This window comes from Babylonia areolata, chromosome 1 (genome assembly GCF_041734735.1).
Source record: "Babylonia areolata isolate BAREFJ2019XMU chromosome 1, ASM4173473v1, whole genome shotgun sequence".
Classification (NCBI taxonomy): Eukaryota; Metazoa; Mollusca; class Gastropoda; order Neogastropoda; family Buccinidae; genus Babylonia; species Babylonia areolata.
Genome location: NC_134876.1, coordinates 31,113,862 through 31,129,304, shown reverse-complemented (window position 1 = coordinate 31,129,304; position 15,443 = coordinate 31,113,862). Strand labels below are relative to the sequence as shown.

General features: G+C 39.9%; 1 protein-coding gene across 1 annotated transcript in view; it reads right to left on the bottom strand.

Moving 5' to 3' along the window:
• LOC143281688 (TATA-binding protein-associated factor 172-like) overlaps positions 1 to 15,443 on the bottom strand; it is a 61,545-nt gene that overhangs the window by 13,728 nt on the left and 32,374 nt on the right. The window contains 14 exon segments of the mRNA XM_076586942.1: positions 782 to 845; positions 2,385 to 2,462; positions 3,603 to 3,754; positions 4,326 to 4,463; positions 6,342 to 6,494; positions 7,163 to 7,311; positions 8,071 to 8,272; positions 8,717 to 8,800; positions 9,264 to 9,416; positions 10,120 to 10,254; positions 10,856 to 10,923; positions 11,658 to 11,950; positions 13,591 to 13,755; positions 14,678 to 14,847. Of these exon segments, the coding sequence (XP_076443057.1) occupies positions 782 to 845; positions 2,385 to 2,462; positions 3,603 to 3,754; positions 4,326 to 4,463; positions 6,342 to 6,494; positions 7,163 to 7,311; positions 8,071 to 8,272; positions 8,717 to 8,800; positions 9,264 to 9,416; positions 10,120 to 10,254; positions 10,856 to 10,923; positions 11,658 to 11,950; positions 13,591 to 13,755; positions 14,678 to 14,847 (2,004 nt within the window).

The window sequence follows — 15,443 nt, the reverse complement described above, 5'->3', positions numbered from 1 at the left end:
CACGTTCTTGTGTCCGGATCTACCAATGTTCTTATAAGTGTATGACCATTTCCACTCCACCATGAAGTCTGCCATATAGTCAGGGATATACATGCTGGGTATGTTCATGTTTCTGTAACCAACCAAAGGATTACAGTATCATTCACATGCATATTTCACTTTTTGTTTGTGCACAAACAGGAAGGGAAATAAGATCCTTGCAGGTCTGCACCAGGTCTGCACATAAGCTGACCTTGGGGAGTGGAAAAGTTCCACCCTTAAATCTAACAGGTGCCAATACTGGTACCCAACTCCGGAAGGACACTTTGACTGTAAGTTCAACGCTTTAAACATTCAGATATTGCACCCGTCCACTAATGATGCTATTCCTGAAATTTTATATTACATGATATGAACAAACACGCATGAAAATCATTGCTATATTAAATAACAATCATAATATGCATTACTGCTTATCTGTATACATTACATCAAACTCCCAATTTGTATTCACCTTCATCCCACAGTCTTGTGGTTGCAATTGATTCCATGCATGAACTTATTTCTCCATTTCTTTTTTGACTTGGGCTTTTTGTTTATGCTGATTTGTATATTTCTGGGTAATAAGACAGTGTGAAATGGATCTATCTAATGGACTGGTTATAACACATATGCGGATATTTCCGACGGGTTCATACAGTTTTGTGCTGTGTTTTCTGTTTATTTACCAGTATGTTGTTATACACTGTACTCCATAGCACTGTTTTGTAAAGTGCGGAATTGACAATTACAAAGTTCTAACCTTAGTTTTCCCATTACGGATGACATGCCCTTCGTCAAGAATGCAGTAGTTCCACTTCTGAGCGCTGCAAAATACAATTCACACATCTGTTTTTTTAGAGTAGAAACAATGAAAGAAGTTCAACAAAAGCACACACAAAAATCAACTAAAACAATAATAAAATCTCTGCCTCATATTTGTGACCAACTTCTACAAAATGATAGATAAGTCATTTTTGAGGATATATATATATATATATATATATATATATATATATATATATATATATTATATCATTGGAAAGAAGCCGAAAAGACCTTTCCAATGATTATAAAAACATGTTCCTAGGTTAAAAAATGTAGAAGTTATGGTAGTTCAAAATGTGTTAGTAGTGCAGCAGCCATTTTGAGAAAAACAGCTTTCAAGTTTTGCAACTGACTCTTGAGACTATTCCCTAGTAACAGGGTTTGTTTTTGCTGTATGCCTGTGAAAGTTAGGCAGGTTATCAAACTAGGGTCTGTACATGCTTTGGGCAATGATATTCACACTTGATGATATTATGTGATTTTGAATGGTTGTTTGGGGTGTAACAGATCTCTCAACAAACAAAGCTTCTTTTGTTTTCATTTCTTTTACATCAAAATTTTGATTTTGTTAAGAATCGAAATAAACTTGTGAATTTCTTTCATTTATTTATCATTTTTTTTGTACTTTAAACATGCCAGTGTGTGCCAGTGTGGGTGGGTGCACAGGGGTTCGCTGAGTGTGGCCCATTTTTGTTCATTCTTTATTTCAGTGATCTGCCCTCTAAGTATCTTCCATTTCCACTTTTTAAAAATATTTTTATGTATTTATCTATATGTGTATTTTTAGTATTTCTTTTTCTTTTATGTTAATGTATTCTATTAAGATATTGAATATATTAATGTAAAATATGCTGTTTTGGGGAATAATTGTTCCACAATATCGACACGTAGGTGCGGAAATTAATTAAATTTTCAAATTTATAGTTTGAATTCGGCAAAAACAGCGAGATACGTTGTAATTTAGAGGTTGAACTATGCACTGGTGCAAAAAACTCGATTTATCCTAGATGGACCCTCAGCGCTGATTTTGCCTGAAGCGCAATTGAATGCAGTGCCAGTTATCTATCATTTCGTGGGAAATAGTCACATTTTACCTGATCTTTTCAATGATACCATGGTTCTGCCTCATCTATTTTGTGAGGTATATTCTAGACCAAAAGGATATAGTCCAGTCTGGCTAAAAGCACACTTCTGGCATCAATGATGCCTTTACATTGATAGGTATATGAATGGACCTGAACCTACCTTTCCTGAGGAAATTTCTAGACTTTCTGGGTTTATTTCTAGGCACCTCTTATTTGCTAGGTGATGGGAAGCGCTAAGCAGCAGTGGCTTTAAGTTGTGAGTCTTTGTTTCTCTGCTTTTAGAGATAATAAAGTATTCTTGTGTGTTGTTTTATACTTCTCTTCCTATTTGCCTTCTTTCATTTCCTAACACACCAATCCAACAACAAAGAGAAATAACACAACATTTAAAAGTATATGAATATAAAATATGATCAATTATTAATTTTCTATGAATATCAATCTATCACTTACCTGAAGAAATCAATATCGTTTCGAACAACATCATAGGAAGCCACAATCAAATTGTAGTTGTCCACTCTCTTTTGTAACCTGAAAGTAACAAAGAATCAGTGGTATTGTTAAGGGCATCTGCACACATCTGACAAACAAAAGGTTAAAAGGTAGTGAAATCCACAGACCATGCTAGACATTACTGATGAATGTTTTGCAAGAAATCTTTATCCAACTTCATCACTTCCACTTCTCTTACTCTCAGCCCATAGCGTTTGTTTCTTTGTTTTGGGTGCCCCATCTTCTGTGCTCTCTCAGTGTTGTTTTCATGCACTCCATATCCCAATGCACAGCCACACTCACACTCACTCTGTCAGTCCTAGCACCAGCAGTTCACAGGGAGCTATTATCATCAGGCTGCCATGAGGGTGAATGTCAACACCCATGGTGATATGGCTGATGGTGATATATCAAGGTGAGTACAGGGAACCTATCAAACACCAGACTGACACAACCAGAATAACAACATGTTAAGATGGGCAGCGATTATGAGATTTTCTACATTGGGTGTCCCTGATTCAAACTCACAACATTTTCACTGTGAGCTTGGCACTCATCTGACAGAGCAAGCCAGACACCCCAAAGTGAAGCATGTTCAGATTTCACACATGTACAGGACGCTACCAACTACTGATCCTCTCAATGATGACAATAATCCCCGAGTGTGTAACATCTGTGTGTGGAGATTGTCACTATTTCTCTCCAATGCATTTTCATGGATCTGCCTGAAGCAAAAGGCTGACAGGAATTCACGGTCATGGAAATGGTGGAGAAACTGAAACTGAGATAACCATGACAACTATGAAAGCCTCTGAAATCTTGCCCAAGGAAGTAAGTACATTGCATCCATGGCCAATCTGAGCTGACTGAAAAGAAGCTTGAGATAGAATTGACAACCAGTGGCAATTCCCTTGGTACTCAAACCCAGCCACTAGCACACAACTGTAAGAGATAGATGCTTCTGGTGTGGTGCTCCACCAGGCAGTGCCCCTACAACCCTGGAGGATTAAGGGAGCAGTAAATCTACAAGAGATCGGTTTGTTTCTCTTCAAAATTTTTCTTTTATATTGAATACCAGTTCTGCCTTCTTGTCCAGCTTCAATAATTTAATCACACACACACACACACACACACACAGAAGGAAAGAGATAACATGACGTGCAGGAAGTGATCACTGACTTGATCCTCTCAGCAGGTGGGCCGGCATACATGAGGGGGTTGAGGAACTCCTCATCCACAAACTTCTTCACCTCGTAGACCCAGTGACCCACCAGGGTTGGAGGACAGATCACGATGGACGGCAGTCGCTCACTGTCACCAGTCTGGTTTTCCTAAAACAACAAAATGATAATTTAACACAAAGGCATGCAATTGTATCAACCTTTATTGTACAACTGCCAGTGCACACTGTTCTCGACAGCAAAGCAGTGAAATGCCTGTAGGCTTTGAGACCACTCTGAATGCTAAAATAGAATAATAAAAAAGGCACTGAACAGATCTTAGGGAATTCCAGTCAAGGCGATGTTTTTGCTCCTTGGCAAACAAGACTTCAACAGACACTAAGCCCTTCAGACCTTAGTCTGCATGGTGCATAAATGTAAACATCAGTGCTATTCTAAGCTGTGTATAAATGTGACATTGATACTGAAAAGGTGAAGAAATTGCAACGTTTCAAAACTGTGCAGTGCTTAGAAGGTAACAGTTAAACAAACTCAAGGCCTGACCAGCGCACTGGGTTTACGTGTAGGCCAGACATCTGCCTTTCTTTTTTTTTTTTTAATGCAGGTGGGTGGGTCTATATGGATCTGTGCACATGCAATGACACCTTGAAACTGACATGGTTTGACACCTCCTTGAAACTAACAGGATGCAAAAGGGACTGTAAGTACACCCAGCACCTACCTTGTGCTGTTTCTCGTGGAGTTGGTGGTCTGTGGCCAGGATACACAAGGACTGCAGCGTTTTGCCCAGACCCATGTCATCACACAGGATGCCGTGCAGCTGGTACTTGTTCAGGAAGCCCAACCAGTTCACACCGTCCTGAGACCACATAGTATGTACAGTCCTGCAGCATCTTTCAAACATCTCTAACAACTAAAGACACTCTTAAAACACCGTCCTGAGACCACATAGTATGTACAGTCCTGCAGCATCTTTCAAACAACTAAAGACACTCTTAAAACACTGACCTGAGACAACACAGTACAAGCCTGCAGTGTCTTTCAAAGGTCTTTAACAACTAAAGACACTCTTAAAACACCATCCTGAAACCACACAGTACAGTCCGGCAGTGTCTTTTAAATGCCCAAAGAAACTCTTAAAACACCGTCCTGAGACAACATAGTACAGTCCTGCAGCATCTTTCAAACGTCTCTAACAACTAAAGACACTCTTAAAACACCGACCTGAGAACACACAGTACAATCCTGCAGCGTCTTTCAAGCATCTCTAACAACTAAAGACACTCTTAAAACACCGTCCTGAAACCACACAGTACAGTCCGGCAGTGTCTTTTAAATGCCCATAGACACTCTTAAAACACCGTCCTGAAACCACACAGTACAGTCCTGCAGTGTCTTTCAAATGTACACAGTACAGTCCTGCAGGGTCTTTCAAACATCTCAAACAACTCTGAAGACACTCTTTAAAACACTGACGTTCCTTTCTTTTCTGCACCACACCTTCACTGAAGGCCCTTGGTTGAGATGCACAAGCTATCTTAGCAGCGTTAAGTTTGCTTAGAGTCGTGATTTCCTGAGTCTTAGCGCTAAGCATACTCAGTGCTGCCAAGATCGATCGTACTAACCTTACCCCATCCAGGTTCATATTAGAAAACACTGGGGGAACCCCTTCACTCCAACTATGACCTCACTTTCTATGAAATCCTTCACAAAAAGTCAGCGTAGAGATGTGATACAAGTATGCTGCCACTGCTGATTAAATGAAATGTTATAAACATGAAACCAGTCACTCTCCAACTTTTCAGTCATTTTCACAGTCATACATGACCAGAAACACCGCAGACTTGCACCGTAAACCTTTGGCCCTTGAACATTAGAATGTAATATTCATTACAATAATGTTCAGTCTGGAAAGAAAAAGAAAAGAAATTCAGCTAGAAAACAGAACAGTAATGCTTTGCTTTGATGTAAACAAACAACTGATCAAAAAAGAAAATTTAGCTAAGATTTATTATACAGTAAAAACACACACAAAAAAGCTACCATTTGCAATAAATCAAAGAATGAACGAAATGGATAAGACTTCTTGAACTCCTCCATATCTATACCCCGTCTCGCCAGCTCCATTCTTCCTCTGATACTCAACTTCTCAGGATACCTCACGTCAGAAGTAAGAGCTATGGACACAGATCGTTTTCTTTTCAATCGCCAAAAACATGGAACAAGCTCCCTGATAACTTCCGTCATTCTGATTCCCTCGCATCTTTTAAATCTCATCTCAAAACTCACCTTTTCCCTCAGCAGTAAGTTCAATTGTGGCAGGTCCACTTCCTTTGCGTTAGCTGTGCTTGACTATGTGTGTACACATATGTATGCGTACATAACTACATACATGTATATGAATGTGTATTGTGTGTGCATGCGTTTATGTAAGTTTGTGCCTGCCTATGTGTGCGTAAGTGTTAGGGTAGCTGTTAGATACACATGTTAAAATGTATGCGTGCGTGCGTGCATGCGTGCGTGCGTGCGTATGTGTAGTCACATTTTTGTGTGTGTATGTAACATAGATGTAATGTTTTATGTTAACAAAGCGTTTTTGTAAAGCACCTAGAGCAGATTTCTGGATAGTGTGCTATATAAGTATCCATTATTATTATTATTATTAACTACACAGCTGACAATATCAACTAAAAATACAGGTAAGCAGACAACAAAAAGCATGAACATTGGCACTGACCAACTGATACTTGCGGAGCTCTGCATTGACAGGCACGGTGATTTTGAACGGCTCCAGTTTTGACGAGTCAAGAAGCTGTTCCAAGAACCGGCGCTCCTGTTCTCGACGAGCAACCAGCTCTGGCTTCAGTTCAGGTGGATCTGGTATTCCAGCCTTTTGACATAGATAAAAAATACCAAACCTCCCATAAGAAGTAGTTCACTCACAGAAACTACTCAAGCAAAGATTCAGTAAAATCAACCAAACATACAATCACAACAGTAAAAATCAATGTGTATGTGCACACAGTAAACTGTCTGCGACTTCCCCCAACACCCCACTACTTGTGGGATACAACTCCCATTTTCACTCTTCTTTCATGCAGTCTTTTACATATATGGCCATTCTTGCCACCATTTAGGCAGACACATTCCATTTCCAGGGATATGCGTGCCGAGTATGTTTGTGTTTCCATAACTGCTGTTTCCAACACTGCTGTGTTTCATGCACCTCCATGCGTTAAATATGCATAGCAAATCAAAGTCACTTTTCAAGGTCAACACCTTTGGTCAGCTCTGTCAAAATACAGTGGCAAAATGCAGAAATATTTGCCATCTCATCCAAATACCAAACATTCATATGGTCTGCACTAGTGGGTCACGGTTAAGTATGTGTAATTAAATATGTATTCGCTGAGCCACTCTGAAATGAGGCCCATGAGTCATGCGCACTCAAACACACACACACACCCACCGACTCTGAAATAAAGCCAAGCAGTCATGCACACACACACACATATACCCCCCCCAACCCCCCACACCCATTCCCAAACTGCAGCTGACCTCAAGGGGCATGAGAGTGATGAGGGAGGCGAAGCAGTGAGTGGCCATCAGCCTGACGGAGGGGTTCTGGTCAGCCATTCTGCCCAGCACCGGTACCATCAGCAACACAATGTATGGCACCACCTCCAGCCCCAGTTGTTCCACAATGTCAACACACCCGTCAAGGATCACACACGCTCTCATGAATATGATAATTCACTTTCCAGTGAAAAGACAAACTAAAAAAAGAATATAATAACAACAATAATAATGAGAACTCAAGAACCTGAAGCACACCTGGGCTACCAAAACAGACAAGATTGGTGCTTCTTTGCTGCTGCTCTCCATTCCAGAGGGCATACTGGGCAGTAAGTAAGTAACAATGGTACTTATAATGCACTCTATCTCCTTAACACATGGGCTCAAAGCACTAACGAAGGACATCAAAATGGGAGTAGAAAATGATTACAAAAATGAACAATACAGGGAACTATAATCAAAACACACACACACACATACACACACACACACATAACCACACCACACACTAGCATTTAGACATCCATGAAAGCAGATTTATACACCATGCAAAGAGAAAATCTCTGTACTATCATACATGTAGTGTTTCAAAAAGCAATCATTTTCGCAAGTACATGAACACACAACAACAACAACAACAACTAAAAAAACACAAAAAAAACGGCTGGGAAAAAGGCATCTGAACATTCAAAACAAAGGTCAATTTTAATGACAAATTTCAATCATGTCAATTTGTTCAGAATCTGAAATTAGCGATTTGCTTGAAAAGGCTGCAAATAAACCAACAAACTGAACCATGTGACTACAGCTGTTCTTTTACAGAACAACAGTCTAACACAGCACAGTATAAAACACCAATATTCTTGTGAAGGGAGCAACATCAAGGATACTGGCCAAGCTTTCAATGGCTCCCTGCCTCATCTTGATGTCTTGCATGGCACCCAGCTGAGGAAGAACTTTTTCTATAAAAAATGTCAGGACCTGTGACGTTTTCCGTACACTCAGAGCAGCCAGTGAGCGGGCAATCATGTGTCGAACTGCCGTGCTGGGGTGATGGAGATGAGTGGCCATTACTTCTATCTGGTTCAGTACCTGTGAGTGATTGAAATAAAGACCATTATAGTTTTATATGTTTAACTTACTTTATTTCTGAATTTCAAAATAATATCTGTTCTCAAACAACCCACTGGTGCAATGACGCAAATCCTTCTGAGGTGGATAAACAAAACGAATGAAGGCATTGTAAGAAAAATCTACAGCAAAAAATGTTCTTAAAGAGTGTTGATCAGAAAAACTTGTTAGATTCACTTCTGCATATTATCCTGCAACTGGTTCAACAGCAGCAAAGGATATTTATCAGATGAACAATTAACTACATTATTATTGTATGTAACAAAACCGTAAGAAATTTAATTCACAGGTATCAGATATACAATATACACATCATCATGCAAAAACCTGTAACACACCATAAGGAAAAAAAACCTCCAGCAACAATCTGTGGCACTGTTGACAATGTCACCAACAATTTCCTACCTGTGTCAGGAGCTGTGAATGCAAGCACTGAGCTGTAGTCTCTAGAAGCTGGAGAGAACTGACGAGCTCCTGCTGTGATTCTCTCTCTGAGTCTGTTGTACTGCTCTCGCTGCTGCCCTCTGTAATGCACAAAACATCATGGCGGTGTGTGCAAATTCATCCATGGACAGGGTCAGACACACCGTGGAATTTACACACACATGCACATACATCTGTAGCCATGCATGCACCAGTAATGTCTGTGTGTGCTTCTGTGCACAACTGTGTGTGCACATGCAACTGCGCATGTACTCACATGCAAGTGTATGACTGTGTGTATGTGTACCCTTGCAAGTATAAATGCGTGTGGTGGGAATTGATGACGAGGATTTGAGCACTGTGTCATACGTTCTGTGATGATGTCACAAGTGTTTATGTTTGTAATAAATATGAGAACACGTTCGGACCAAAAACACTGTTTGAAAATCCACATTCTCATGTGCATATAGACATTGAGATGGAAAGTAAACCAGTTTTTCAGCGAAGAATTTCTGCCTGTGTCGCATACGTACCTTCAGGTTTGGACTGGGGGTTGGAGCGGTCGTGTACAGGAGGCCCACAGATCGGGTAGTTGTTGCGGCAAGGTCTCACCAAAGTGAGTGCAGATAGAGACCAGTGCAGTCTCTGCACCCAACCGCTGTGTAGTCAGCTGTCTCTGTACCTGTCACAACGCACATGCAACTGCAACGTCAGTAATGGAATAAAATGTCCGCTGTGTGTGTCTGTGTGTGTGCAGGTGTGTAAGGTAGGAGGTGGGTGGGTGGGTGGGAGTGTGTGTATGTATGTGAGTTTCAGTTTCAAGGTGTCAAAGGGTACAGACTGATCCATATACACTACACCACATCTACAATAAAATGAAAAGGAAATTTTCTATCTAAAATTACGTTTAAATAACATACTTACCGTGACCCAAAACAATTTTTTAAAGGAAAAGCACATGCCTCATCTTCGCAGAAACCCAATGCGCTGAGTAGGCCTTGTGTGACAGTGAGTGAGTGAGGGTGTGAGTGTGAGTGTGTGTGTGTGTGCACATGATCCACACAAGCAATGGATCCTTTTTTTCTTTTCATGGGCCCTTCTGTGAACACAATTGGAAAATATTTTTCCCTGACAAGCAAAATGTGTTTCTCTGTGCTCTGCCGGGTATTTGTGCCATTACTGCGTGTTTCCCATGCAAGGGAATAATAATGACAATAGCAATAATTTCATTCATACATCGCCAAATCAAATGATTTTGCTCTAACCGCTTTACAATACAATAGTGGGCATGACAGACACCTTATTCCGGGTGTGACAAGCGTGCATACAAACAGCAGGTAAGTGAACAAGCAAAACTGAAGTTGTACTTTTCATTGACCACGGACCTCTCCTTCCTCCAGGAGTTGGGCCACGTCTGGCTGTGGCCCCACCTCACTCACAGCACTGGACCCTGCCGCCTTCTTTTCGGTCTCCTTGACGCTCACACTCCGCCGAGGTCCACGCCGACTCTGCTCCTGCACCTGCAGTACAGAACAAATCCTAGTTTTAAAACCAGCCTTGACTAATTCTTGTATTTTGTAATTCAGATGTACAGATATACAAAGCATGAAAAGAACCCAAAATCAATTATTAGCATCATAAAAAGAATCAAAATTCAATCATAAGCATCGTAAAACCAAATCAAAATAAACGGATTTGTGTACAGCGGATCACTGCTTCATAAACATATTTTATTCTTTTTTTTTTTCCATTGTTAAATCTTTATTAACATTTTCCTGTAAACCTACACCTTTGTTTCAATACCCTTGAATACTTATGCCCCTCCTCTTTTCTTCTTTTGTAATCAAACTTTTACATTAAAACTGTATGACGCTCCTGCAGTGTCTGAGCCACACACTTCTCCCTGATGCTTCCAATCTTGTTTTTCACCGACAAACAACTCAATCACAAACAATGTAAGCAAGCTGCTTAGCACTCACCAAGCACACAGAGTTAAAAGGTTCCATTCCGGAAACTTCCCACAAAAATTAAAACAGATGACCAGTCAAATAATGTAAGAAGACTTACATCAAAGAGTAATAATTCATTAATAAAAAATGTTTAAAAATTCAAACATAATACCTTCTGTAATTTTGCAAGGGTGAGAACACCATTCTGAGCATCACAGGTAACCTCCAGAGGACACGAATCTGAGAACGAGGAAAACTACAAATGAATAATTAGGTCTTTTTCTCTCTCGCTCTTTTCTCTCAGTGACCCATTCATAGAGACTACAGGAATTTTGAAAACTTCACACAAAGATTAATTCCACTGAGTAAGTCTCTTTAAGCTTTTCCCAGTTTTTATTAATGCCACTGAGTAAGTCTCTTTAAGCTTTTCCCAGTTCTTAAGTTCACTGTAGTAATGAATGAACTGTCCCAAATTCTGTCAATTACAGAGATTAAAAAAAAAGAAAAAAAAAAAAAGAAAAAGATTCTGTCTATTTCAAATCTTTCTTTTGTTTGTGTGTTCTCTTTATCATCATCATCAGTATAATTATTATCATTTAAGGAACTTACTTTATGAAAATGTTTTAATATATGTGACTAATATTCTGAAGTCAGGACTTTAAGCATTCACAAAGGCACACAACACCGCATCCTCAAATTGAAAGTACTCCCAGTGATTGGTAATGAGACTCATATTGCACTACAGTATTAAACTCTGCTGCCTCTGTCTTTACATTGTGAAAATGATCAAATCTCTCCCTCAAATATGCTTGAAAAAAGAAGAAAAAAGCCAATTATCTCTCCCTGAACCTGAAATGTTTAAAAAAAGAAAAAAACAGTCAAATTAAAATTTAAAAAATCTTCATGCCTACTTTGCGTGCACATTTCTTAAAAATGTGTATCAGCCAACACTGAAGCCAGAACAACAGCTGTACCTTGTCCAGTCGGGCTGGCCAGTTTGGAATGCAGCGGTGACGAAACGTTGGGGGTGACAGCCGGGTCACAGCACAAGTAGCTGCACAGGTTTTTGACAACCTTGGCGCTGGGGCTGGGGTTGTTGCGGGCCAGGCAGCTCTGCATGACGGAGGCCAGACATCGGGCCACCTGCCGCCTCACCTCCATGTTCTCCTCCTTCTTCACCGCCTCCATCATGGGGCGGATCACCGGGTTCAGCTTCTCCGGTAGTGCCTGCAGGCTGACCACCGCCAGAGCCAGGCAGCACTGCACCCTGCACACAGAAAGATGATATAGATACTTACATAGTACCTATCCTCAGTCTGAGACCAAGCTCTTTGCGCTTTACAAACAGTCATTTGCACAACAAGCTGCCTACCTGGGTAGAGTTGACTGATTTTTTTTAAAACTTACATAGCACCTATCCTCGGTCAGAGACCTAAGCTCTGAGCACTTCACAAACACAGGGTCATTTTCACATCAGGCTGCCTAACTGTGTAGAGCCGGCTGACAGCTGCCATTGGGTGCTCATCATCTGTTTCCTGTGTCATTCAATCAGGTTTCAGTCACACACACATATACTCATACAGACATGTAACACGTGGAGGGGGAATTTTGTTTCAGTGTCCCATCACACATACTGGCGACTAGAGATTTTAAAAAAATATACATTAATTTTCACTTTTGAATGATATAGTTTGGCTTTTTCGCCGCCAAGTTTCTGTGTGAAAAACACTCCCCAGCACCAAATATGTTAAGACTCGATGTTCTCAGTCACACTATGCTCTTCATGTCAAACCAACACATTGGTCTTGTTCACTTTCAGTCATGGGGAGAAGGGAAGTCAATTTCCTACTGTTCTGGAAGCTTTGTTACAATGTGACAAATGGTCCGTTTTAACATGCTCCCTTCATGTTAACTAAGGTTGCCCAGAGTGGTGAAAGAGTTGAAAGGTAAGCAAGAAGGGGGAAAGGGGAGTAGAATGGCGAGTTGTGGATAACTGGGTAGACTGATGGTGGATTCAAAAGCGAACATTTGAAATAGATAGAAATACAATTAATGGAAATTATATAATGGACTCAGTGAAAGAGAAGTCAGTAATTCAACAAGAAACGACCGATAATTAATGTAAAAAGTCAAAAATATATATAAATATTTTTGAGGAAATGTACAGCTCAGCTTTGTCGCATAGTCTCAAACTTCAAACGGACCTCAACAGCAGCATCGTCATCCTTCATAATGCCCTTTTACCATGGTGACATTAGTTTCAAGCTCCCCTCTATTTCCGTGTCTCATGTGAGTTTGTGTCAAAATCACCAGTGTCGGCGGATTCAAAGGATTGCTGTAAATGGAAGGAAGTGGTGGTGGTCTCAGTTCCAGGTGTGACACTTGCTCTGTCTCCATGACTAACATATTTGTCACCGTCATTGGGGGGTTTAGTAGGTGGTGTCCTGCACTGTTTTTATTCAGAACAGGCACTACTTATCACCACTACAGAAACTCTGCAGTAGTACAGGGTCTTCTCTGATGTGCAGCCTCACGGCGACTGGTGTAGACATTATGACAGAATGAGCCCGGATATGACTGTACTGGGAATCCTGGATGAGTGATATGGAAGGAATAAAGATGAATGACATGGAAGACAGGGCAGTAAAAAGAACAAAACAAATGCAACAAACAAACACAAAAGCCATTAAAACCTAATAAAAACCAATGAACAAAACAAGACAGAGTGGCTCACTTCAAATATAAGCCATAATAATAACTGATAATCACATCTTCTTAATAAACAATTCAGCGCAGAACCCATCTATTATCTTCACCGCCACTTCAGCTTCATGTTAAACAGTTTCATTGTCAACTGCTTTGATAAAAAAAAACAATCTTTATGACACCCAGATTTCTTCCCCTTACCTGACACTGTGGGACTGCTGGTCGTTGCTGATGGAGGAGACGATAGAGTGCAGCTGTCGTCGGCGCTCGTTGAAACTGGGCAGAACACGGGGCTTGAGACTGTTCTTCACCTGGTCGTAGACAGCCGTGACCAGATGCATAGCCTGGTCCAAGTTGACGATCATGCTGTATCACACAGTGCAAGGTCCTTAGTGTTTGTGCAGGTATCATACACACACTTCAACTTTCTATTGTTCCCTGACTCAATTATCTGTATTTTGTACTGTGCTGTGTTGTATTGTGTGGAGAAGGAATTTTGTTTTAGGTCCCATCACACATACTGGTGACTGTAGACTATTATACTGTATTGCACTGACTTGCATTGGAATGTGTTGTATTTCATACCAGCGTATAATATCAAAGACTCCAGGGCAAGCAGCAAAGCAGACATTCATGAAACACTGTAAAGACAGTATTGTTAATTCACAAGTGACAGCAACACACAGCAACAGACCGCAACCTATGGCTCTGTCACACAAGTGCATGTTTGAGCCTTCCTAACAGCATAAGAAACTGTACACAAAAGTTGAAGTCTTATATGATTTCAAACACTGCATCATTCAACCTTACAAAAAGGCCTATCATGACAAAATTTTGAACTTTTTTCTTTTCATTATCGGAGTTTTTGTGTGCTTCTTGTTCAAACAAAATTTGAAGTCTTCCACAAGGAATGATTGTACATGTTACAGGTAGGCATTCCCATCATCATCTCAACCTTTCATTAAGGTCACTTTGGATATCTTTAAGACAAAAGATCTTTTAAGTAAATAAATAACATTCACACAAAAGATCTTTTTTCTTTTTTTTAATAAACACAAACATTAAATGATTTCATATCCCTTGAACATTATTTCAGAATGAATAAAACAAGAAATGTGTTTCTTCATTAGTGGAAGAAAAGAAGAAGAAGAAAAAAAAAAGATAAATGAATATTCCGTATTCCAAATACTTATTGTTCTTTGTTGCTGGGTAACCTGGGCAGTAAGTAAAGCAAGTAAGTAAGTGTTTGAAATATAAAAGGGTAATGTAACTGAAAAACAACAATTACTTGGGAGGAAACATGGACTCCAGGTTGATCCCCTCCTGCTTCAGACAGGCCAAGAAGTCCCGCACATCAGTCTGCATGCGTGTGAAGACCATGGAGATCTCTTCAAAGTACACAGTCTCTGAGAGGCACTCCAGTAAACGAGCTTTCAATGGGTCTGGACACTGACATGGCTGCAAAACACATAACATTTGAAATGGACATTGATTACATGCTTCACTTTTCAACATGTAATGGAGTCAAATACACATGACGTTGGAAACAGACATTGATGACATGCTTCACTTCTCAACAAGTGATAGAGTCAAATACAAACTATTTTATGTTAGACATTGATAACATGCTTACAATTTTCAACATGTGATGGAGTCAAATACAACCACATTACGCTGGAAACAGAAATTCATGACATGCTGTAAAACTTTTTCAACAAACACTGTTGGCAAATAACAACAAGACTGAAAGTATCCTTTCACAGAAGAATAACAAACGAACTGCACCACTTCAAAACTAACTGCAGAATATACATTTCTGTCATCAGTTATTAACATAAATGTCGCTTATTCACAGTTATTTAATGTTCACTGGTACACATTTTAACGAAGTTCAAGATTTGGCACCATTATAATTGATCATTTGAATTATATAAAAAAAATCTGGATGTTGTCATGTACAGTTCTACTGTCTGAAGGAAACAATTCATTAAATAGTGAAGGAAACAATTCATTCACAATCATTTATCATAAAACTTAAAAGAAACAAATCACTA